Below are 26,754 nucleotides of genomic sequence, written 5' to 3' on the forward strand. Positions count from 1 at the left end.
GCTTCCTGTGCAGGGCCCTGCATGCAAAGGTTCCTCTGCAACATTCACCCAAGGAGGAGGGCTGAGTGTTACTGTTACTTAAAGGTGCTTCCTGTGCAGGGCCCTGCATGCAAAGGTTCCTCTGCAACATTCACCCAAGGAGGAGGGCTGAGTGTTACTGTTACTTAAAGGTGCTTCCTGTGCAGGGCCCTGCATGCAAAGGTTCCTCTGCACTGGACTCCTCCGTGTTATTATGGCGGAGGTCATCATAAGAACATAAGAACATAAGAACGTAAGGAGTCTGCAGGAGACCGGTTGTGCTATACAAGGCAGCTCCTGTCTACACATAACTGACCCAAGGCACTTAACTCACTACATAACCTCCTCCGGCCATTTCTTCACCATTCATAATTATTTTTGCATTCTTTTTCACATTCAATTCCCAGCCTCTATCAATCCCACTCTATAAGGACATACAAACCCACAGCCTCCCTTCTCAGGACTCCTGTGACATCAAGATCAAGGTCAAGATCAACGGAAGTAAACAAAGCAACGCTGCAGAATCTGTCACGCCGCCCACGCCCACACAGTGCCCCCACCCACGCCCACCCAGTGCCCCCACGCCTCCACGCCCATCCAGTGCCCCCACGCCTCCACGCCCATCCAGTGCCCCCACGCCTCCACGCCCATCCACTGCCCCCACGCCTCCACGCCCATCCACTGCCCCCACGCCTCCACGCCCATCCAGTGCCCCCACGCCGCCACGCCCATCCAGTGCCCCCACGCCTCCACGCCCATCCACTGCCCCCACGCCTCCACGCCCATCCAGTGCCTCCACGCCCATCCAGTGCCCCCACGCCTCCACGCCCATCCACTGCCCCCACGCCTCCACGCCCATCCAGTGCCTCCACGCCCATCCAGTGCGTATTACAAGGTTATCCATTTCAAGCTTACCTATTACAAGCTTTTTGTGGCTGAGGTGACAGCTTGGTATTACTCCAGAATCACACCCAAGCTTACCCATGTCAAGTTTACCTGTTTCAAGCTTTTTGTGGCTGAGGTGACAGCTTGGTAATATTCCAGAATCACACCCAAGCTTACCCATGTCAAGTTTACCTGTTTCAAGCTTTTTGTGGCTGAGGTGACAGCTTGGTATTATTCCAGGATCACACCCAAGCTTACCCATGTCAAGTTTACCTGTTTCAAGCTTTTTGTGGCTGAGGTGACAGCTTGGTATTATTCCAGGATCACACCCAAGCTTACCCATGTCAAGTTTACCTGTTTCCGTTCACCGGTGATGAGGTTTCAGGCCCCGGTCTGCTGCCGCCGCCGCAGCGCTCCACAGGGCCACCAACATTACAACACTAACATTAGCACCTAAAGTTGTCCTCAATCCTCATGTTTGTAAAATTCTAGTGTTTGCCCATACTCCCCCTCACCCCCAAAACAAGCTTGGGGACCGGTTGGAATGCGGGTTTCGGTGGGGACACGAAATCCGTTGCAATCTCATTTTTACGGGGAGAAAAAGACCCTAGGTCTAGGGAAATGTCCTACATTTAGGGATTTTGGTAAAGATTCGTATTAGGTCCGTGCCAGTATCTTAATCTACTTTATGAAACATCAGTATCTCTTCATATATCTTTTCTACAAACCTTCAACAGTCATGGAAACGCTTTGAAAATCCAATTCAAGGACTTTTTTTTTACTCTTGAAAATAGGGGATAATGTTTACGAAAAAATTGATTGTGAACATTAAACAGTAACTGTGAATCACCAAAGCTCTACTCACACGATCCCATTTTGGGCACGGGCATAGTTTCGGCACCAAACTCATTGACTTTAAATATTGGTTCGACCACCTTGAGTTCAACTCTCGATTCAGTAAGAAGTGACGGGTAAACAACTTGACCCAAATTAAAGCACCAAGGGTTCGTTCATATTATGGTATCCATTTCAGGCTGGAGTGACCAAGGTGGGGCCGAGTGACCAGGGCGGAGTTACTAAGGGCCGGAGTAACTGGAAAGCCTTCTTATGATGTCCCCCACCTCTTAACCCGGTAGCAGTGACGGGCCAAATTTGTGGCTTTACCGTGTAGCAGCGATGGGCCAAATTTGTGGCTTTACCGTGTAGCAGCGATGGGCCAAATTTGTGGCTTTACTGTGTAGCAGCGATGGGCCAAATTTGTGGCTTTACCGTGTAGCAGCGATGGGCCAAATTTGTGGCTTTACCGTGTAGCAGCGACGGGCCAAATTTGTGGCTTTACCATGTAGCAGCGATGGGCCAAATTTCTGCCTTGATATAAACCTCCCAAAATAGATGATGCATAAACTGATCACACATGCGTTGATATATATTATGAAATGGTTTGCGTGAGTGATGATTCTTTCTCATTATTTTACTTAGACGGGCCTTTAGCCTAACCTAACCTAAGAAACATGACCCCCGCAGCTACCGGGTTAAAAGTGGCTATTGTTGGGGCAGGTACCACACTCTCATTGTCATTACCATTGTCATCAGGGTTGTGTGGGCTGCCGGGTGCTCTCCGTTAGAAGCGATTAGGCGAGGCGTGGCACGGTTACGTAAGACAAGAAAGCGCTGAAGACTCACTTATCCACTAAATCCTATGACTTAACAAGTATGAGGCTTGAGGACAACTTTAGGTGCTAATATTACTGTTATAATGTTAGCGGCGGCCCTGTGGAGCGCTGGGCCTGAAACCTCATCAACGGTAAGCGGTAAACTTGCAGTCGAGCTTGAAGGGTTCATGGCGCGGGTTCATGGCAGCGCTGACGTGCTCACCTAGCAAAGACAGAGTCGGACTGGGGTGCTGAGGGGGGCCGTGCCATCTAGTGGCTGGAGGGGCCGGGCCCATATAAGCTAAAATATCAAAATATTCAAATAAATACACATTGGCATGGGTTAAGTCCAGGGGCCCATGTGTCTTGCCCTGGGATTTTCTTTTTCTGTTTCCTCTATTTCCCAACACGTCCTCTGCGTGTATCGAAACACACGAGAAATTAATCAAGACCTGGTGAGGGTATTCGCTGGTTGCCTGGGATTGAACCAACGTGACGGGAGAGCCACTCCTTACCGAGGCGGCCAAAGAGGTACCCCGCTGGCTGAGTGGGTTATGGGAGGCTCGCTCATCAGGCATAGTCGCCACACTACACATGTACCTTGGGGGGCCCATGTGCCATTGACAATTAACATAGCATATAAGTTGTGATCAATATTGAAAATTTAATGAATTAAAATATGTGGGTCCTGCAGAGCGCTTCATGAAGTGGAGCAGATAAATAAGAAACACGAGTAAGTATATTGGCACACGGGCACACAGGCCAGTCCGACCCTGAGTGGAGATGCTTACCCAGTGAAGGTATACGAGGCAAGAGAGTCATAAGGGTCTGGTGCCTCTTCTCTGTTTCTGTTCAGCCCCAACCTGGTCATATCTGTCCTTAACCCGGTGGTGGCAGCGGGGATCATGTTTCTTAAAGGCCCTCTAAGCGAATTAATGAGAAAAAATCATCACTCGCGCGAACCATTTCATAATATATATCAACGCATTTGTGATCAGTTTATGCTTCATCTATTTTGGGGGGTTACATCATGGCAGAAATTTGGCCTGTCGCTGGTACACGGTAAAGCCACAAATTTGGCCCGTTGCTGGTACCGGTAAAGCCACAAATTTGGCCCGTCGCTGGTACACGGTAAAGCCTAAATTTGGCGTCGCTGCTACACGGTAAAGCCACAAATTTGGCCGTCGCTGCTACACGGTAAAGCCACAAATTTGGCCGTCGCTGCTACACGGTAAAGCCACAAATTTGGCCGTCGCTGCTACACGGTAAAGCCACAAATTTGGCCCGTCGCTGCTACGGTTAAACATATTCACATTAGTGCTGGTGACTACATGTTCAGTGAGGCTGTTCCACTTGTTAGTAATCCTCAGGGTTGGCATTAAAAACCCACCCAAAAAAACACAAAATAAAAGCCAGCCAGGCAGGGAACTCCCAGGCACAGGTGGGCAGCACAAGTCAGAAAACATACACTCCACAAAATGCTTGCACCCCTGACTCCCAGTGGCACCAAGCAACACCTGCCATCATTATTGTATCAATATTGGTAAACATTACAAAAAAAATGCATTTCATATGTTACACTCCCATTGAAAATTATGATATGTTTTTCTACACATACATGTTTTCAAGAGAGAAATAGGTTGTCTTGAAATGTATAGATTCTTTATATCCTGTATATGAGAGAGAGAGAGAGAGAGAGAGAGAGAGAGAGAGAGAGAGAGAGAGTCTAACCAAGATAGCCAGCCAGACAGAGCACAAGATATGCACAACATATGCACACCTAAAAAGTAAACTTTCATGTGTTATATAATAAATTAGCTTGCGTGAGTCCCCCATCCAGTACATTGTCCCGTCCAGCAGGCTCAGCCCAGCAATAGGTCTGCTGGCCTGGCCTGCTCAGGCATCACACACATCAGGCTGCATGAGTACATTGTGTGCTGCGAATCATGGTATTACATGTATATCCATAAGAGGTTTATTTCAAGGATTATGAGTGCTTGAAGAACAGCTAGTTGTGGCCCCCCCTGAGGGAGCCCTTGTGGTCAGAACACCCGCCCTTCAGGGGTTCAAGATCATGTGGGATGTGCTCACTACTCCAGGTCCATAACTCTTAGAGAATGAACTCCAACACTTAAGCCCTGAACTTAAATATTTAGATGAATTGTATGTTTTTAATCAGTTTGTCATATTCCAACTTTGCCCTGAGAGTCAGTTTTTTACTTAGTTTTTAACCCGTCCGCTGCGATTGGCACGGACTTGGCTTTCACTGGTAGCCTGGTAACGTATAGTCCCAGGTCTTTCTCTGCCTCTGTGGTGGATAGTGGAGTGTTTCCCATGTGGTATTGGTGTGCTGGATATCCCTTCACTGGTAGCCTGGTAACGTATAGTCCCAGGTCTTTCTCTGCCTCTGTGGTGGATAGTGGAGTGTTTCCCATGTGGTATTGGTGTGCTGGATATCCCTTCACTGGTAGCCTGGTAACATATAGTCCCAGGTCTTTCTCTGCCTCTGTGGTGGATAGTGGAGTGTTTCCCATGTGGTATTGGTGTGCTGGATATCCCTTCACTGGTAGCCTGGTAACATACACTCCCAGGTCTTTCTCTGCCTCTGTGGTGGATAGTGGAGTGTTTCCCATGTGGTATTGGTGTGCTGGATATCCCTTCACTGGTAGCCTGGTAACATACACTCCCAGGTCTTTCTCTGCCTCTGTGGTGGATAGTGGAGTGTTTCCCATGTGGTATTGGTGTGCTGGATATCCCTTCACTGGTAGCCTGGTAACATACACTCCCAGGTCTTTCTCTGCCTCTGTGGTGGATAGTGGAGTGTTTCCCATGTGGTATTGGTGTGCTGGATATCCCTTCACTGGTAGCCTGGTAACATACACTCCCAGGTCTTTCTCTGCCTCTGTGGTGGATAGTGGAGTGTTTCCCATGTGGTATTGGTGTGCTGGATATCCCTTCACTGGTAGCCTGGTAACGTATAGTCCCAGGTCTTTCTCTGCCTCTGTGGTGGATAGTGGAGTGTTTCCCATGTGGTATTGGTGTGCTGGATATCCCTTCACTGGTAGCCTGGTAACGTATAGTCCCAGGTCTTTCTCTGCCTCTGTGGTGGATAGTGGAGTGTTTCCCATGTGGTATTGGTGTGCTGGATATCCCTTCACTGGTAGCCTGGTAACATACACTCCCAGGTCTTTCTCTGCCTCTGTGGTGGATAGTGGAGTGTTTCCATTGTGGTATTGGTGTGCTGTATATCCCTTCACTGGTAGCCTGGTAACATACACTCCCAGGTCTTTCTCTGCCTCTGTGGTGGATAGTGGAGTGTTTCCCATGTGGTATTGGTGTGCTGGATATCCCTTCACTGGTAGCCTGGTAACATACTCCCAGGTCTTTCTCTGCCTCTGTGGTGGATAGTGGAGTGTTGCCCATGTGGTATTGGTGTGCTGGATATCCTCTCCCTTGGTGCAGGAGTCTACATTTTTCTTCATTGAATTGTAGCAGCTACTTTTTGTTCCATTCCTGTTGCTTGGTAAGGTCTTCTTGTAGAAATCCACAGTCAAGGGCTAAGCAGAATTTTCCAGGCTTTTTCCTGATGCAAATAGTTATAACCTGTAGGGTGATGAATGTACCCTCCTTACCCCCCTCCTCCCACAGGCACTGCCGGAGGAACAGTGGAAGAAGTACCAGCTGATGACCGGAGAAAGCAGGGAGAGGCTGGAGTGCCGAGGGGTGCCACTGCAGTGCCTGGACGAGGCGGCCCGGGAGGAAAAGCACCAGGCCGAGGAGATGAAGAGGGACAATGCTGACTTGGTGGACATGAACCGGATGGGCAATGGTGTGTGGTGTGTGCGTGCGTGTGTGTGGGTGCATGTGTCCTCTCGTTTCTCCCTCGCTCCACAGACACATGTCCTCTCTGTCCACCCCACTCGCCACCCTGTACACTGCTATCAGGTCTCTTCTTTATCTTCTTCTCTCCAGGGTTGTGAGCCCCATGCTATTGAGTCTCTCCTCATAAGTCTGATCCCTAAGCTCCGGTACCATCTTAGTTGCCACTCTCTGCACTCTTTCCAGCTTCCTTATGTTCTTCTTTTCGTGAGGAGACCAGACCACTGCTGCATACTCCAACCTTGGCCTTATCATTGTAACTATTATTTTCTTCATCATCTCCTCATCCAAGTACACAAGTGCCGTCCTTGTATTCCTCAGCAAATTCAGAGTTTGTCCTGTTATCCTCCTGTTGATGTGTTTGTCCGGTGACATGTTCTCTGAGACAGTCACTCCCATATTTGCTTTTTGATAAGTGTGAGATAAAACTTTGGATTTGTGTGTGCTTAGCAGGCTTTCTTATTTCCTGTTTTTTGTTGCCCTTAAGCTGCTTACACTTCTGTGAATAAAGATGAATAAATAAAATATAGATTAGAAGGAAAATGAAAAGCAGTGAGAACAGTGTGTGGAAAGTCACTTGTTTTGATAGTAGTAAAGATATGTTAGTTTATTGTAGTCATTGATACAGTCCTCTCCTCCTTCTCTTCCTTTCCTCAGCACTGCACCAGGCCAGCTTCATCCTAGTCAGCACAAGCTGTTATGCCCACACTGACCCCGGCCACTATGTCCCCGCTGAGCTGAGTCTGCTGCGCTTCAGCCTAAGGAATGGAATCATGAAGTTGTTTCGCTGTGTTGTTGCGCGTAAGTTGTGGCCTCGACTCAGTCCTGTGAAAATGGGGGCTTCGTGGTGCAGTGGTTAGCACACTCGGCTCACGACTGAGAGAGCCCGGGTTCGATTCCCAGGCGGAGTGTAAAAATTTGGGCGGGTTTTCCGATACCCTACGCCCCTGTCCACCATCCAGCAGTGAATGGGTACCAGGTATTAATCGGGGGCTGTGTCCCGTCTCCTGGGGTCTGTTCTCTTCTCCTATAATTCCTTCCCCTTCTGTCTCTCTCTGGCATATGACCACAGATGTTGTGTCCTGTCTCCTGGGGTCTGTTCCCTTCTCCTATAATTCCTTCCCCTTCTGTCTCTCTCTGGCATATGACCACAGATGTTGTGTCCTGTCTCCTGGGGTCTGTTCGCTTCTCCTATAATTCCCCTTCTGTCTCTCTCCGGCATATGACCACAGATGTTGTGTCCTGTCTCCTGGGGTCTGTTCCCTTCTCCTATAATTCCTTCCCCTTCTGTCTCTCTCTGGCATATGACCACAGATGTTGTGTCCTGTCTCCTGGGGTCTGTTCTCTTCTCCTATAATTCCTTCCCCTTCTGTCTCTCTCTGGCATATGACCACAGATGTTGTGTCCCGTCTCCTGAGGTCTGTTCTCTTCTCCTATAATTCCTTCCCCTTCTGTCTCTCTCCGGCATATGACCACAGATGTTGTGTCCCGTCTCCTGGGGTCTGTTCCCTTCTCCTATAATTCCTTCCCCTTCTGTCTCTCTCTGGCATATGACCACAGATGTTGTGTCCTGTCTCCTGGGGTCTGTTCCCTTCTCCTATAATTCCTTCCCCTTCTGTCTCTCTCCGGCATATGACCACAGATGTTGTGTCCCGTCTCCTGGGGTCTGTTCTCTTCTCCTATAATTCCTTCCCCTTCTGTCTCTCTCCGGCATATGACCACAGATGTTGCGCCTACTTAACCAAACTTTCCAACTTTTTCCTGTACTCTGTTGATTCCAATTTCATCATCATCATCATCATCATCATCATCTGTTCCTCAGGTTAGGTTAGATTGACCCGGTAGCAGTAGGGATCATGTTTCTTAATGGCACTCACACAAACCGTATTATGATATATGTCAAAGCATTTGTGATCAGTTTATGTATCATCTATTTTTTGGTGTTTATATCATGGCACAAATTTGACCTGTCGCTGCTACACGGTAAAGCCACAAATTTGGCCCGTCGCTGCTACGGGGTTAAATTGACCTCTCTTTTGGACACTCCTCTGAGCCCTTTTTGTGGGAGCAGCAAACAGCAGGCTTTTTCATTATTGTTTCCTTTTTTTGCCCTTGAGCTGCTTCCTCAGCTGTAAAAAAAAGAAAAAGTATATAATCCCTGTGATCACTGCTCCTCATCCTCACATGGAAACACCAGCAACAAGAACAATGCAACTCACACCAGTCCTTAATTTGTTCCCTTCCCCGCAGCCATCGTGCTGCCTCGGCAAGGAAGCACTCGCTGGAGACTCACAAGCTGCTGGGTGACTCGGAGGGCTTCGGGAACAGCCTTGAGGAAACTGCCAAGAATCTGAAGCAGCTCTTGTCCAAGGTGAGGTGTTCATGCATGCTGAAGGGGTGCAGGTCTCCCATAGTTCCCAGTGCAGAGAAACGGTTTGAGGAGCCAAAAAAAGTTTGCGATGAGGAATACCAGGTGGAGGGTCGATCCCCCTAACGTGAGACAGGTACTGAAGAAACTTGAGCAAAATTGAGGCGTTACTTCAGTAAGATTTATCGCTTTAGGAGTGGCAGGACTTTGTGTGTGTGTGAGGGAGTCAGCTCCAGGGTGCTTTGTGAGGAAAGCCTGCAAAGGTCATTGAGTTAACCCCTTCACTACGGCCGGGCCAAAACAGCGCCCCGTTCCGTATCCGAGATCGCCGCGCGCGCCAAATTTCAAATGTCGCTATTGAATGTAACAAGTTTTCAGCCACAAACTCAAAACAATCATCATGTATTATATATGAAAACATGCAGAATTAAATGGTGCACATAAAGAAACTTAAATTAATTGATAGTTTTGAGATGTAAGCATAAATATAGAGACAAAATAACTCGTATATTAGTTAAAGCGAGCCTGGACGAAGTATGCAAGTCCTCGGATATGGTACGGGGCACGCAAGGATGCAGTATACTCGTGATGAAGGGGTTAAGCTCAAAGAGGGGGTCAGTCGGGTTCTAATGAGTGTTTCTTTAGGTTCAGGGTACAGAGGAAGGGTCACACTATCACCAGGGTCATAAAACTACTCCTGGAAATGCCCACAACTCATACAAAAGCCTTGTCAAATATGTGTTCTACTACTTAAGGTCAAAGAGAGAGGTCAGTCAGGTTCTAATGAGTGTTTCTTTAGGTTCACGGTACAGAGGAAGGGTCACACATTACCACCAGGGTCATAAAACTACTCCTGGAAATGCCCACAACTCCTACAAAATTTTTGTCAAATATGTGTTTCTAGGTTCAAGGTACAGAAGAAGGGTCACACTACCACCAGGGTCGTAAAACTACTACTGGAAATGCCCACAACTTCTACGAAAGCCTTGTCAAATATGTGTTTCTAGGTTCACAGTACAGAGGAAGGGTCACACTACCACCAGGGTCATAGAACTACTCCTGGAAGTGCCCACAACTCCTACGAAAGCTTTGTCAAATATGTGTTCTTGGGCGATGAAATGTTTTATAATATGACTCTCAGAGACTCATTGTGTCTTTACCGTGTAGCAGCGATGGGCCAAATTTGTTCCATGATATAAACACCCCAGAAATAGATGATACATAACCTGAGCACAAATGCTTTGATATATATTATGCAATGGTTTGTGTGAGGGTGATTTTTTCTCATTTTTCTCACTTGGAGGGACCATTAAGAAACATGATCCCCGCTGCTGCCGGGTTAAGGGATAAAAGGGATGTTAGGCTGTGAAGTAGTGTTGTGATACTCTTGCCTTGGTGCCAACAGCCGCACAACACCGCGCTGAAGGACGCTTCTGCACCCTGTCGTGTGTGCAGCCTGCTTCATGTGTCAGAACCTGGACCTCAGGAAGCTGTGGAGCCGCAGAAGGGGAAGCACTAGGAGCTGTGGGTCCGACAGTCTGAGCCTTCAGCTAATGACATTTCTCAAAGCACATGAGAAATGACCTTATTCCAGATAGTACTTTTCCCAACTACCTGCCTCGGATATGAGCCTAGGCCCTCGAGATATGGGGTTGACGCTACGGTCCAACAAATCTTGGGGGCTTCGTGGTGCAGTGGTTAGCATACTCGGCTCACAACCGAAAGAGCCCGCGTTTGATTCCCGGGCGAAGTGGAAAAATTTGGGCGGCTTTTCCGATACCCTACGCCCCTGTCCACCCAGCAGTGTACCAGGTATTAATCAGGGGTTGTGTCCCATCTCCTGGGGTCTGTTCCCTTCTCCTATAATTCCTTCTCCCTCTGTCTTTCTCCGGCATATGACCACAGATGTTGCACTGCCCACTAAACCAAATTTTCCAACTGTTCCCTTCTCCTAGAATTCCTTCCCCTCCTGTCTCTCTCCGGCATATGACCACAGATGTTGCACTGCCCACTAAACCAAATTTTCCAACTGTTCCCTTCTCCTAGAATTCCTTCCCCTTCTGTCTCTCTCCGGCATATGACCACAGATGTTGCGCTGCCCACTAAACCAAATTTTCCAACTGTTCCCTTCTCCTAGAATTCCTTCCCCTCCTGTCTCTCTCCGGCATATGACCACAGATGTTGCGCTGCCCATTAAACAAAACTTTCCAACTTTTACCGTGCTTGTAGATGTTTAAGAATCATCGGAGTTACCTTCAGAAGAGCTTTGATGCTCCCCTTGTAAAGGCTTGTCATAAGAATCAGAAAGGAAAGCCTGTTCACTGTTTACAAGCAAAATTCTTGTTGAAGTTTGGAAGCTTTTTTTTTCACGTTTAGATTATTTATTAAGGTTCAAAAGTAGTTTGTTCAGAAGCAAGATAGTTTAGAAATTTGTCTAGATTTTTTTAGAGCTCAAAAGATTTTTTTTAGATTTATTTAATTTTATTTATTTATTTATTTATTTTTTTTTTTTTTTTTACATCTTCGCTGGTGCCGGTAGGCTTATTTTTTGGAGGGGCCTGATGGTATGGCCCAGCCCGTCGTGGTGCAGGCGAGTGTTTATAGTGGCGCCATCTTGCATTGGCTCATGCTGCTCTCCCGGAGCTCATCGTTAATCCTAGAATCTAGAGTCCGTGTTGATAGGTGGTCTTCAGGACAGCATGTGGGTAGTTTTAAGCCACTCGGCGGCGGCTGAAAAATCCCAGCTTGGTGGCACCGGGCAGGGATTGAACTCGCGTCCTCCTGAACGCGGCACCGTCACTCTGTTGACTCAGCCACCGCCTCCTCTGTATGTTTGGAAGTTTGTTGAAAGATTTTTCCATGTTGTGGTTGTTGGTAAAAGATTGATGAGTACATAACCCGGCACCTTTCTTACAGGCCTCGGACAAAGCCTGTTGGCTCTTGGGGGGGTGCCGATGGACGGGAAAGGTCGTGCAGGCCTGGACGACAAAACCATGGGAGGAGGAGGGAGACTTTCCCTCGCTTGGCTCTGAGCAGGCCAGGAAAGGTACAGTGCTTATTGTTTCTTGCATTCACCAACTTGTAGTATTTGACTTCATTTAATATTGAACATTTTACATATTTATTTATTTATTTTACAACAAAGGAGACAGCTCAAGGGCGCACAAAAAAGGAAACAATAATAAAAAAAGCCCACTACTCGCTGCTCCCAAATATACACCGGGTATTCCATACGTGCAAATCCGCTCCTATGCGACTAACCTAAATGTGCCAAGTATTGGTTTTATGCGAGAAAAAGTCACTATTATGGGAGTATCGGCGCTGGTGCTGGTGAGGTTTGGTGACACACTAGAGGGCGCAAATGTTTCCTGCACTTTCCTCGCCTATAATTAACCTTTTCCTCCCTCTGATCCTAAAGTTAATCCTCAGGTACTAGCTAATTATCAGCCTAAACCATAGACTGGGTGTGTCTCCCCGGAAGCAATCAATGTGCTTTATTGTTGCTGAAGTGCTTTGTTATTGTGAAACGGTGCCGGAATAAATAGTTAAGAGGGTTCCAAAAAGGGTCGTGGAACATAACCCCTTATTGGGATGATAACTTCCATATATGGGAATTCACATGATGCGAGCTGTTTGCAGAACGTAACCCTCACATATAATGGATACTGCCTGCTGTACTGGATTTGAGGTCATTTTATATTGGGCATTTTCCATATATACTTCTGTCAAGCCATGGATGCTCTGCTCCGCCTATTTCAACTCTTTCAAGGCGTCCGCACCAAAATACAGTGAACCCTCGATATAACAGACTAATTGGGGGAGACTTTAGTCCATTAACCCGGTGGTGGTTGCAGCGGGGATCATGTTTCTTAATGGTCCCTCCAAGCGAGAAAAATGAGAAAAAATCACCCTCACACAAACTGTTTCGTAATATATCAAAGCATTTGTGATCAGATTATGAATCATTTAATTTGGGGGGTTTATATCATGGCACAAATTTGGCCCGTCGGTGCTACACGGTAAAGCCACAAATTTGGCCCGTCGTTGCTACACGGTAAAGCCACAAATTTGACCCGTTGCTGCTACACGGTAAAGCCACAAATTTGGCCCGTCGTTGCTACACGGTAAAGCCACAAATTTGACCCGTTGCTGCTACACGGTAAAGCTATAAATTTGGCCCGTTGCTGCTACACGGTAAAGCCACAAATTTGACCCGTTGCTGCTACACGGTAAAGACACAAATTTGGCCCGTCGCTGCTACACGGTAAAGACACAAATTTGGCCCGTCGCTGCTACACGGTAAGGACACAAATTTGGCCCGTCGCTGCTACACGGTAAAGACACAAATTTGGCCCGTCGCTGCTACACGGTTAATATGCTGAAATTCCGTTATAAGTGGTGAAAAAAAAAACGTAAAATAATTGTTAACCTTACCACCAGTTCATCTCCCTACAGTTCCCTTCCCTGCCCCCACCTTTACCCTCCTCCTCGCCTCGGGGGGCTTCGTGGTGCAGTGGTTAGCACTCTCGGCTCACAACCGAGAGAGCCCGGGTTCGATTCCCGGGCGGAGTGGAAAAATTTGGGCGGCTTTTCTGATACCCTACGTAGCCCCTGTCCACCCAGCAGTGTACCAGGTATTAATCAGGGGTTGTGTCCCGTCTCCTGGGGTCTGTTCCCTTCTCCTATAATTCCTTCCCCTTCTGTCTCTCTTCGGCATATGACCACAGATATTGCGCCGACTAAACAAAACATTTCGACTGCCACACACATTTGACCAGCCTTTCCCCTAGGCATTTGTTTTGTGACCCTGGTGGTAGTGTGACCCTTCCTCTGTACTGTGAACCTATGAAAACACATATTTGACCAGGCTTTCCTAGGAGTTGTGGGCATCTCCAGGGGTAGTTGTGTGACCCTGGTGGTAGTGTGACCCTTCCTCTGTACCATGAACCTAAGGGAACACACATTTGCCAAGGCTTTCCTAGGAGTTGTGGGCATTTCCAGGGGTAGTTTTGTGACCCTGGTAGTAGTGTGAACCTTTCTCTGTACCATGAACCTAAGGGAACACACATTTGACCAGGCTTTCCTAGGTGTTGTGGGCATTGCCAGGGGCAGTTTTGTGACCCTGGTTTGACCATTCCTTTGTACCATGAACCTAAAGAAACATATTTGACCTGGCTTTCCTAGGTGTTGTGGGCATTGCCAGGGGCAGTTTTGTGACCCTGGTGGTAGTTTGACCATTCCTTTGTACCATGAACCTAAAGAAACACACATTTGACCAGGCTTTCCTAGGAGTTGTGGACATTTCCCGGGGTAGGTGTGTGACCCTGGCATAGCTGGGGGTTATTGCGATAAGTTATCGCGATACTTTATCGCTGATAACAAAATCGGGTTATCGGCCATCTGCTACTTATTTAAGTATTTATCGATATCTTCGTTACTTTTGTAACCAAACTAGCGATAATCAATACTTTTTTCTAATCACTACTTTTTTACTAATCGTTGTCTCCTCCCTACACGTGGTGCCCGGTGTTGTTTGAAAAACCTTTGGGGCATGAAATATCTTCAGTGAAGAGATTTCATACTTAGATCATCAACATTAAAACACTAGCTTATTTTTCATGTTAGACTTAATAATCAATATATCAAAGAGAAAAATCATTTAACTTTGCCCAAAAAATTATTAACTGCCTCAAATTTGATATTCCATATTCATTTGTGATCATGCCCTGGTATTGAAGGCACCCAGTGTTGTGTTATTTGGTGTCCCATCGTCAAAAGCAAGCGCTTTTGTTTACAAACACTGGTCTCTTGTGAACTGCGCATGTTCAGACCAGTAAGCGTAGCCCTGTACAGTCTCACAAAGCTTTTTAACACATTAAGAGTTGCTGGAAGGCTGAATCAGACATACAGTACCACCATCCTCGCTGAACGACACTCTGTACATATAAATACAACTCGTACAGAGTGTCGTTCTAGAAACAGCGGGGATGGTGGTACTGTATGTCTGATTCAGCCTTCCAGCAACTCTTAATTACGGTTAAAATGCTTTGTGAGACTGTACAGGTCTACGCTTGCTAGTCTGAGCATGCGCAGTTCGCGAGAGACCAGTGTTTGTAAACAAAAGCACCAGCCTTTGACGGTGGGGACGCCAAATAACACAACACCGGTTCATGCGTTTCTAGTATTACCGTCCATAGGTACATGTCAACGTGTGATTTTCAGGTTTTGTAAGTTTTCTAAAATACAGATAATGAAAATTTGAAGTCATCTGTGTTTTTTATTTGAAATATCTATAATATCGTTTTTGCCTATCGGAATCGTGGATTTATATCGGGTATCAGTTATCGCCTATATTTGTGTCTCCAGTTAACGAATATCGGTTATCGGGAATAAGGTTTTCTGTTATCATGCCCAGCTATGGACCCTGGTGGTAGTTTGACCCTTCCTCTGTACTGTGAACCTAAAGAAACACACATTTGACCAGGCTTTCTTAAGATTTGTGGACATTTCCTGGGGTAGGTGTGTGACCCTGGTGGTAGTGTGACCCTTCCTCTGTACCGTGAACCTAAAGAAACACATATTTGGCAAGGCTTTCCCTAGGAGTTGTGGGCATTTCCCAGGGTAGTTGTGTGACCCTGGTGGTAGTTTGACCCTTCCTCTGTACCATGAACTTAAGGGAACACACATTTGACCAGGATTTCCTAGGAGTTGTGGGCATTTCCCGGGGTAGTTGTGTGACCCTGGTGGTAGTTTGACCCTTCCTCTGTACCATGAACCTAAGGAAACACACACTTCACCAGGCTTTCCTAGGAGTTGTGGGCATTTCCCGGGGTAGTTGTGTGACCCTGGTGGTAGTGTGACCCTCTGTACTGTGAACCTAAGGAAACACACATTTCACCAGGCTTTCCTAGGAGTTGTGGGCATTTCCCGGGGTAGTTGTGTGACCCTGGTGGTAGTGTGACCCTTCCTCTGTACCATGAACCTAAGGAAACACACATTTGACCAGGCTTTCCTATGAGTTGTGTGACCCTGGTGGTAGTGTGACCCTTCCTCTGTACCGTGAACCTAAGGAAACACACATTAGAACTCAACCTACCTCCATTTTGGCCCTGGGAGGTGGTTGGTGTGAGGGTCTGAACCAGGCTCACCAGCAGGGACTTGGCATGACACACACTATAACTTGTGACTATAATTCTGCGTCTGACTGCTGCTGCTGCTGCGGTGATAACTTTGGGGTGTAAGTTTTTTTTTTTTTTTTTTTTTTTTTATTGTGTGTGTGTGTGTGTGTGTGTGTGTGTGTGAGGAGGAAGAGGAAGGAAGATTATAGATTTCTCCTTTCCAGATATGGAGGTAACTCTCTCTCTCTCTCTCTCTCTCTCTCTCTCTCTCTCTCTCTCTCTCTCTCTCTCTCTCTCTCTCAGGAATGAGAAAACACAGATTAATTTTATATACTTTTATTATTATTATTATTATTATTATTATTATTATTATTATTATTACAGATCGTGCAACTGATGGAAGCTGGGACAGGAAGTTGCTGATATGTGGTAAGTTACTATTGTCTCTCTCAACCATGATTTCTACCAGTCTACCACAATCTACCAGGGTCTAACCACCACACAATATTTGCCCAACATCCCTCTTCCAGTCTAACACAATTCAACCATGTCATCACAAGTTCAACCCAAAAACTCAACTTGTTCAAAACTTTTTCAACTCTGTAACCCCAAAATCTCAACCCAAGACCTGACATTCAACCACAATTTCTACCACTCCACCACAATCTACCGGGACCTAACCACCATATATCTTTTCAGGGCTATGGCTGACTGGCTGGTGTTGTCTGTTCACTCAGCTCAGCAAGGGACTGGAAGCTGGAACGCTCTCTCTCTCTCTCACAAAAAAGTAGCATAAAAGTGTATAAGGTCCATTGAAAAGAAGAGAGAGAGAGAGAGAGAGCCATCTCATCCTCTCTCTATCGGTCTATCCCCTCAACATCCAGGCGGCGTCTTGGGAGGGGAGGGGAAGAGAAGGGAAGAATACAATAGCTCACTGGTGGACAGAGGAAAGAGACAAGGAAGAAGAAGAAGAAGAAGAGTAGTAGGTTTAAATATATCCATTGTAATATAAATTTCCAAACTTCATTAGTCTTCTCTTTATAGAAATACAGAGAGAGAGAGAGTTAGTTCCATCTCTCTCTCTCTCATCTCTGCCCTTCTGTTCATCTCCCTCCATCTTCTCCCCAACAGGACTGGTCTCATCTGGTCTCCCCAGCATCCAGGCAGCATCTTGAAGGCCTGACTGGTTCCCTCGGCTCAGTGGTCTCGTCTCTGTCTCGCTCCCTGCAAGAGTCTGCTGTCAGAGTTTAGTGCCAAGAATGTGTGTGTGTGTGTGTGTGTGTGTGTGTGTGTGTGTGTGTGTGTGTGTGTGTGTGTGTGTGTGTGTGTGTGTGTGTGTCTGTCTCTCTCTCTCTCTCTCTCTCTCTCTCTCTCTCTCTCTCTCTCTCTCTCTCTCTCTCTCTCTCTCTCTCTCTCTCTCAGCTCCCAGGCCCCACAGGGTGTCCCCCATACAGTGTGTTGACAACCCCCACAGACACATGCCCCCACAGACACATAAGGGACCCCCCCCTCTCTCCCTCTCTGCAAGAAGTGTCAGTTTGCTCAATAAATCTACAAGCAATTTTTGGTGTTTTTTTTGTCCATTCTGCAAAGTTTACAAAGACACAGATCTTGATAAAAGTGGAGATAACAAGGAAACGAAGAGGATGAGGAAGAGGAAAGATTAAACTATTTTTTGGCATAGGAGGAAAGGAGGAGGAGAGGAAAGAAAAGGGAGAGAAATGGAGTTGAACTTGGAGGAGGAAATTAACAAAACCACTAAAATTACGCTGGAGAAATACACAGACCTTAATAAAAGTGGAGATAGGAGAGGATTGAAAAGGAGGAGGAGGAAAAGGAAGACAGGAGGAGGAAAAGGAAAGATTAAGCTATTTTTTGGCAGAGGAAGAGGTGGAGGAAAGAGGAGAAAAATGGACTTGAACTTGGAGGAGGAAATGAATGAAACCACCAAAATTATGCCAGAGAAAGACACAGACCTTGATAAAAGTGGAGATAACAGGGAAATGAGAAGGAAGAGGAAAGATTAAGCTATTTTTTGGCATAGGAGGAAAAGAGGAAGAGGTGGAGGAAAGAGGAGAAAAATGGACTTGAACTTGGAGGAGAAAATGAACAAAACCACCAAAATTGTGCCGCAGAAATACACAAATCTTGATAAAAGTGGAGATTAAAGAGAAACGAAGAGGAGGAGGAAAAAGAGGAAGACAAGAGGAAGAAGAGGAAAGATTAAGCAGTTTTTTGGTATAGGAGGAAAGGAGGAAGTGAGGAAGGAAAAATGAGAAAAATGGAGTTGAACTTGGAGGAGGAAATGAACAAAACCACCAAAATTACGCCGGAGAAATACACAGACCTTGATAAAAGTGGAGATAACAGGGAAACGAAGAGGAGGAGGAAGAAGAGGAAGACAGGAGGAGGAAGAGGAAAGATTAAGCAATTTTTTTGGCATAGGAGGAAAGGAAGAAGAGAGGAGGAAAGAAGGGAAAAACGGAGGAAACCTGGAGAGAATCAGTGAGAGAAAGGACCTGTTTTCAAGGCAGCCCCTGACCTGACGTAACCTTGTGCCTGAACATACACAGGGGGTGGGTTGCTTCACTCACCCACCATCTCCATGCGTCCTCCACCAAGCCATGAGGTGCGTGGGTGTCCCTCGGTGGTCTCCTGGGCTCACTGGAGGGCTGCTGAGTCTGGTCTCATCTCAGTTCCTTCCCTGCAAGAACCATCACGGAGTTAGTGTGTGTGTGTGTGTGTGTGTGTGTGCGTCAACTTCAAGTGCCAATATCTCGGCAAGCACATCAGTTAGGAACACAAGATTCTAACACAAGATGCTCCTAACACTCGCCCACAACACCTGTAACTGGCAGTGCTCACAACCTTCTAGCTCCTGAGACACGAGGAATCAAATCACTTGGGGATGTCGTGGACTTTGTGAGAGATGACCCTTCGCTACCAGGACTAGGCTGGGAGGGCTAGCTTTTGGACCCTCAACGGGGAGCACGGTTAAGAACAATGGCGTACCGAGGGGGGGGCCATGGGGCCATGGCCCTCCCCTTTAGCAAAGAAAAAATAATATTGAATAAATAAATATTACTTGAACAATGGAGCTGCTGAGTTGAATAAGAGCAGGTGATCTATTTTGAGAAACATTCATTGACGACGTAGGGTCACGTGGCCGTAGCCTATTCATGTTATCCGTATAATATTTTCTGACCACAAATTCCAAATTTCTGAAAATTATGATTGATAGACTTCACTTTCTTTTTATGTAGTACTTTTTTTCTATAGCGTGTGTCATTTCTTGAATTCACGCAGGCTTGGGATTTGTGCCTTTCCATTCTTTACATATTTCCTCCTTGGTCACAAAACGCCAGAAAACGCCTCACGTACGTACTCTATCTGGTGTAGGAAAGTCACCACTGACTCGGCTGATGCCCGGATAATTCAGTAAATCAGGTAGGTAAATAATGAAATAATGAAATAATGATTAAGAATAATTACGGCAAAACACGTTAGGTGAAGAATCAGCAGCCAAGCCTAATCTAAAGCAATAAGTGACCCAGGTTTTCTCATGAGTTTGGAAGTGCTCACCTCAGTTCTAAGTGTCACTAAACCCTTTCCGTAAAAGCTGCAGGGGTCACAACAAGAACTGATGGGTGCTCTTGGAAGTGTAGCTACACAGAGCTGCATAGATGCATTTCAGTCCTATCACGATGGAAATAAGTTCAACCAACTTTTTGCCCGAGCTGAGGAAAGGTACGGAAGGCAGAAGCCTTGAAGAATCAGTGGTCATCAGAAACATAATTAAGGCTCACCCTCCAACAGCAACTCCATAGGAGTACTATCGAAGAGCTATTTTTCTCCAGTTTTCGGACACTGCTGTAGCACAACTCAGGGAAGGGTTTGCATCTAAACACATTAGGAGTTTTTTGTTGGGAAATCTTGTTCCCTCTCTTTCAGTTGATACTTATTTTAGTGAACTGAAGGAGGCAGTTGAATTTTATGGAAAATTTCTTGGAGATGCAGATCTCGTTGAAGATGAATATCTACGGGGGCAGAGTTACTGGAAGAATCTCATGAGAGGTCAAAGCAAGTTGTTGAGACATTGGCATGTGCCAAAAAATTGGGCACATATCCAAATTTTTCCACCTTATTGCATTTTTTTCAACCCCACCTGTTAGCACTTCCACCAATGAGCGATCCTTTAGTGCCCTTAAATTGCTTAAAACATACCTTAATTAGGAACACAATGAGTAAAAGTCGTTTAAATGGACTGGCCTCACTTTGTCTATTGTGACACAAATCTTGATCATGAAGTCCTTGATGAATTTGCACGTAAGAACAGACGCATAAATTTGAGGTAAACCAGTTTCAATGTATTGTTGTTAACAGTAACTAATCTAATTCCTCTAGTTAATTTTTATTTTATATTCATAAAATACCTGACCCAGTTTCCATGTATCTTTAAAAATATGTATTACAGCAGCAGCCTGTATAAACGAAGATTATACATGTTATATGAGTATAAAAAAAAATTCCTTGCCAGTATATTACTTTTTTATCAGAATATGTAACTAGTTCTAAACTAAGCAGTGTTGTTTCGAGGGTAAATTTTTGCAGTCCAAATTACAGAAATGAACAAGATTTTAAAAGTAATGTTCGCTCAAGTAACATAAAATTAGTACTTTAAAGATTATTTAAATCTCCCAGATTTATGTTGTAATTATATGCTACCAACAAACTTCTAAAATGTACAATGTATGTATATGTATGTATCAATGTATGTATAAAAAAATAATAAATTTACCGAGCGATCTAACTTGAATCCTCAAGCTGTATGGGATCCCTACGCTTGCAATAATACTGGATGCAGAAAAATATATATATATATATATATATATATATATATATATATATATATATATATATATATATATATATATATATATATATTGGCCCCCCCCTTTTCAATTTTCTGGGTACGCCACTGGTTAAGTATGTGAGTTAACCGCATGAAGGGTCACTTTGTACCATGTTCTGAGAAATGGTTACAAGCAGGAGTTCATAGATGTAAATTCTACTACTAATAACAAGGGCCCGTCTGAGGAAGGCAGAGGCTGGATGGTGAAGAAAGTTGTCGGCTCAAAGGGTTAAGAAACAGGATCCCTGCTGGGTTAATGGTCCCTCGGAGCGAGAAAAATGAGAAAAAATCACCCCCACACAAACCATTTCATAATATATATCGAAGCATTTGTGATCAGATTATGTATCATCTATTTTTGGGGGTCTATATCATAACACAAATTTGGCCCGTCGCTGCTAACGGGTTAAGGTGACAAGGAAATTCATTGACAATTAGATCTAAGCATGTATCTCCATGCCCTTGAATTTGGAAGTTGGGTTTTTGACAGCTAACTATTGCCGGGAATCATTGGGAATTAACTGTTTTAACTCTGAGTATAAATGAGTCTAGTTATCAGCGCCCCAGAAGACAGTTTTAGGCTCGGAAGTTGGTGTTTTGATGCCTATTGGGGCACAGACTCAACGCTGTCTGTCGGGCCCCGGCCCAGCACGTTGAAGTAAGCCAAACAGTGGTAGAAAATTCCCAGCAACTCACACAACATCCAGAAGTGCTGGCTGGGATTCAAGGGAACCACTGAACTCAGAAAAAAATACTGAACCTGAGGATGAAGAAAGCCAAGTTGAACGGTGAACCATAACGAAGTTAGAATGAACAATGAACAGTGAGAGTGAACATGCTGGCTTACCGACCTGATGTGTGAATAGACAGGGAGTGAGCGCACAGACAGGAAGTGCCGAGAGGCGGAACACTCGTGGGTCCTCCTATGGACGGGCATAGGGCCGGCGGGCATGAACTGTTCACGTGGGGGTTGTCATGACGTTTTGTGACGTGTTGTGATGTAAAACAACACGGTGGTGACGATTTTGTAGCGTGGGAAATAGAGAAAAAAAAATATTAAATTAAATAATTAAATAAATAAATGAAAGCTACATCCCTTTTTATGACAACCACTAGGGTTATGATGGTATGTGGTAGCGTGGTAGTTGTCGAGCGCTGGTCCCGGATGTTAAGGCCTCAGGACAAGTGAACACTCGTTCCGAAGTTTGTGACCAGAAGGGCGTTACTTGTGTGGTTAATTATGGAGGGTGGGAGGATTTCCGTGGGAACCACTTTTGAGACAGCATTAAGAAACTGGATGGTGATAATGTACTATGGAGGGGATGTGTGTATGGTTCAGTAATTTCCAATGAGCAGCAAAACAGGCTCCAAATGATAACACTCAGTAAGGTTATATATAAATATGTATTTGGTTTATTTGTAAAGGTTAGCGGAGTGCTAATATGAAAAAAAAAATGAATGACCGACAGGCTGTAGGCCTCTAAGCTAGCTAACTACCGGCACAAGGGAGATTTGGGGAATACACAGAATGCTTAGCTCTGTAGTTGCTGGATGCGGAGGAGGAGGAGCTGGCGTGAGTGTCGGGCTCGGCAGAGGACGTCCACGATGGGAATGGGCGGTCCTGGTGCTGCTTGATGTGGAGATGGAGCGGCTCGGGTGGTGTGGAGAGGCGGGCGCCCTTTGATGTAGGGAGCAGCTTGGGGCAGTGGTATGGGAGCCCCCAGGACAGTCGAGGGGCAGGTTACCCCGCCATACAAGTTCCCATCCTGTAGTCCGTCTCACCCCGCAGGCCGTGGGTGGTTTTTCGGGGGGGGGCTGAGTGGAGAGGTGGACACCGTTCTCAACTCCAACTCCAACTCGCTGCCGTTCCTTGCTAGGGCTGCTGCTCGTCTCCTGCTAGCCCGCCTCACACAGTAGGCCGTGGGTGGTGTGTACGTTCTCCAAGCTTCTGGCTTGCTGCCGTGGTGCTCGTCTCCGGTCACCTCTCTCCCGCTTCTGGTCTCTTCCTCCTCACTGACTCGTGGGTCTCCTTGCCCTCGCCTTCTCGCCTCTGCTCCTCGCTAAGCTCCTCCCCCTACTTCACCTGACTCCCTCTCGGCATTACAATCAAACCCTACCTAACTAACTAGATATTGGTTTCTTAGAGGGGTTCGAGGCTCTGAGATGAGGGATTTCAGTAACTCGCTCATATATTCGCTCGCCGTGTTATCTTCTCATAACCTTTTACGCACTTACATTCCTCAGCTACCCATTCACTCTTTCACTCCTTCACTCACTCACGCCCCCACTCGCTCACACTTACTCACTGTTACTCACTGACTTACTCACATTCTCTCGTTCATTCACATTCGGACCGTTACACGGCTCCCTCCTTCCTGAGACTGAAATCCCTTTCTCAAAGTCTCGAACCCATGGGTAACATGTCTAAAAAACAATCATATTACTACTCACTCCATATAAAACATTGTTACATCATATAAAACATTAGATAAAAACCAGTAAAACTTCTAAATGCAAAACATTCCATCCCTTGATTAAGCCAAGAACTTACAACAGAATAGTCTTTAACAGCGGCCAACAACAACAACAAAAAAAAAAATATCATGGCTATCCACTGGTATGGGCACGAGTGCCCTGGGGTCTCATCAGGACCCGGCATCCTGGCGGGGTGTCAGGTTGGTTCCTCCCCCACCTCCCCTGGCATCCGGGGTGGCGTGGTTATGGCCTTCCTAGCCACTCCCACACCTTCCGCGGGGAGCCCAGGTCGTCCCAGAGATTACTGGTGGGGTTGACGATGCTCTTCTGGGTCTCCACGTTTCATCGGGCTTCGCCACCCCCGGATACGGGAGAGATTTACCAGTGCCGTATTGCACTGCAACAAAAGGAGGGTCTATTACCAACTATCCTGCACCGCACAGATCTGTTCCAGGAGCCAACCTAAACTTCTTCACTTAGCCTTCATGGAGGACTTCTCTCTCTGGTTGGACGTTGTTCGACTTCATCTTCATCGCTACTGTCCACCGGTGGCACTATTACTTCCTCCTGTTCTATGAGGATTTGTTCTTGTCCTCCATATGGTGTTACTTTTTCTGCCGCTTGTTGTATCTTAGTTCCGTTAAAGACACTTTCTAATGTATAGGCACTCCCCATCTCTAATTATTTCTTTAACCTTGTACTGACCTAGCCACTTCACTCCTAACTTCCGCTTTAACAAGGGGGGGGGGAATGGTTCACAGGGAAATCCCACCGCTGCCACCATATGTAGCGTGGAAAATAGAGAAAAAAAAAATTAAATTAAATAAGTAAATAAATAAATGAAAGCTACATCCCTTTTTATGACAACCACTAGGGTTATGATGGTATGTGGTAGCGTGGTAGTTGTCGAGCGCTGGTCCCGGATGTTAAGGCCTCAGGACAAGTGAACACTCGTTCCGAAGTTTGTGACCAGAAGGGCGTTACTTGTGTGGTTAATTATGGAGGGTGGGAGGATTTCCGTGGGAACCACTTTTGAGACAGCATTAAGAAACTGGATGGTGATAATGTACTATGGAGGGGATGTGTGTATGGTTCAGTAATTTCCAATGAGCAGCAAAACAGGCTCCAAATGATAACACTCAGTAAGGTTATATATAAATATGTATTTGGTTTATTTGTAAAGGTTAGCGGAGTGCTAATATGAAAAAAAAAATGAATGACCGACAGGCTGTAGGCCTCTAAGCTAGCTAACTACCGGCACAAGGGAGATTTGGGGAATACACAGAATCCTTAGCTCTGTAGTTGCTGGATGCGGAGGAGGAGGAGCTGGCGTGAGTGTCGGGCTCGGCAGAGGACGTCCACGATGGGAATGGGCGGTCCTGGTGCTGCTTGATGTGGAGATGGAGCGGCTCGGGTGGTGTGGAGAGGCGGGCGCCCTTTGATGTAGGGAGCAGCTTGGGGCAGTGGTATTGGAGCCCCCAGGCAGTCGAGGGGCAGGTTACCCCGCCATACAAGTTCCCATCCTGTTGTCCGTCTCACCCCGCAGGCCGTGGGTGGTTTTTCGGGGGGGGGCTGAGTGGAGAGGTGGACACCGTTCTCAACTCCAACTCCAACTCGCTGCCGTTCCTTGCTAGGGCTGCTGCTCGTCTCCTGCTAGCCCGCCTCACACAGTAGGCCGTGGGTGGTGTGTACGTTCTCCAAGCTTCTGGCTTGCTGCCGTGGTGCTCGTCTCCGGTCACCTCTCTCCCGCTTCTGGTCTCTTCCTCCTCACTGACTCGTGGGTCTCCTTGCCCTCGCCTTCTCGCCTCTGCTCCTCGCTAAGCTCCTCCCCCTTCTTCACCTGACTCCCTCTCGGCATTACAATCAAACCCTACCTAACTAACTAGTTATTGGTTTCTTAGAGGGGTTCGAGGCTCTGAGATGAGGGATTTCAGTAACTCGCTCATATATTCGCTCGCCGTGTTATCTTCTCATAACCTTTTACGCACTTACATTCCTCAGCTACCCATTCACTCTTTCACTCCTTCACTCACTCACGCCCCCACTCGCTCACACTTACTCACTGTTACTCACTGACTTACTCACATTCTCTCGTTCATTCACATTCGGACCGTTACAATTTGTATGGTAGCCGCTGGCCCTATATAAGAACTCAGCAAGGAGCAGGAGTGTCGCATTCACCAATTCAGTAACAGTTAAGCTATCTTTGGGCTGTGGCCGTTACTGTACTTGGGGCAACATTGGCGAGTAGAATTACGAGACTCTGTTAGGAGAAGCCGTATTTCTTGTGAATGTGTAGCATGTGATCGTTCAGGAGTATTAGTATTATGTTGAGTAGGAACAACATTCAGTGTTGTTGTTAGTGAAGCGTAACCAACCGTACATATGTGTGTTTCATTAGTGACTGGTCGAGTGTGTCTGCCGTTGATTTCATTTGGGCGTGTGACAATTAGTAGTGACGTTAACTTGTTGATTCTGTACTTACTCATGTGCTCAGGTATATTCCTTTTACTGTTAGAATAAATATTATAAGCAACTCAGTCATTACCATCTACACCTCCCTCTGACACGTTATTAAGTGTGCAAACGGGAGTACAAAATGTCCTACTCAATCCTTTTACATTTGCCGACTTCTAACCTGAAAATTGCCTCCTTCGCCCCAATAGCTGGAATAATTTATAGTTATCATTAAAATCGTCGCTTGCAGATGTCTTCGGGGAATAATTAAGGGTCAAAACCAGGTAATTATGATGCCCTGAGTACGACAATCTGGCACCACCTCTCAGAAGACACTTTTTGGCTCGGAAGATAGTTTTTTGACTTGAGGAATTGACTATTTTAACACAGGGACAACTACCAACACAGGGACGGCTACCAACACAGGGACAGCTACCAACACAGGGACGACTACCAAGCACAAGATTGTTTTTTTTTTGATAAACGGGGAAAAAAATTGTAGTTGCCAATGATCCCTCTATTGGGGCTGAGAAGTGAGCAGTGTGAGGCAGTCAGCCGTTCCTCTCCTGTACAGTACAAGTCAACAACCTGTACCAACAACAAGCCAACACTTCACACCTTTGCTTTTGCCCTTCAGCACTTTTGTATTCAGTACTTAAATTGATTTAACATATATATATATATATATATATATATATATATATATATATATATATATATATATATATATATATATATATATATATATATATATATATATATATATATATATAATGTACCAAAATCATGTTTTGGGTTACTTTGAAGTTCGTGCATTTGACTAGAGATTTGAGTTTACCAACTGATGTTTTCATGCTGGTATTAGTAAAATGACTGTGCATAATTTAAAACCATATATAATTAAACCACAATACCTGATACTAAGACACACAAAAAAACACTGGTTTTATTGATGTTTCTTAAGCCAGGGGAGTCAAACTTATGGCCCGC

At 45.9% G+C, this 26,754-nt stretch overlaps 1 protein-coding gene across 1 annotated transcript; it reads left to right on the forward strand.

Annotated features, from left to right (window-relative positions):
* The first annotated feature begins 732 nt into the window (after positions 1 to 732).
* Positions 733 to 16,613, forward strand: LOC126990061 (protein maelstrom-like). The gene is made up of 5 exons (XM_050848627.1): positions 733 to 899; positions 6,204 to 6,384; positions 7,092 to 7,235; positions 11,719 to 11,848; positions 16,305 to 16,613. Exons 2-4 carry the CDS (start codon positions 6,240 to 6,242, stop codon positions 11,832 to 11,834), a joined length of 405 nt encoding a protein of 134 aa, XP_050704584.1. The 5' UTR covers positions 733 to 899; positions 6,204 to 6,239; the 3' UTR covers positions 11,835 to 11,848; positions 16,305 to 16,613.
* The last annotated feature ends 10,141 nt before the right edge of the window (positions 16,614 to 26,754 follow it).

This window comes from Eriocheir sinensis, unplaced genomic scaffold (assembly GCF_024679095.1).
Source record: "Eriocheir sinensis breed Jianghai 21 unplaced genomic scaffold, ASM2467909v1 Scaffold1436, whole genome shotgun sequence".
NCBI lineage: Eukaryota > Metazoa > Arthropoda > Malacostraca > Decapoda > Varunidae > Eriocheir > Eriocheir sinensis.

Bases quoted from the DNA above. Each gene is read 5' to 3' on its own strand.
- LOC126990061 (XM_050848627.1), top strand. From the start codon at position 6,240: ATGACCGGAGAAAGCAGGGAGAGGCTGGAGTGCCGAGGGGTGCCACTG. The intron at 6,385-7,091 runs GTGTGTGGTGTG...TCCTTTCCTCAG, and splicing joins CATGAACCGGATGGGCAATG to CACTGCACCAGGCCAGCTTC. The intron at 7,236-11,718 runs GTAAGTTGTGGC...CCTTTCTTACAG, and splicing joins GTTTCGCTGTGTTGTTGCGC to GCCTCGGACAAAGCCTGTTG.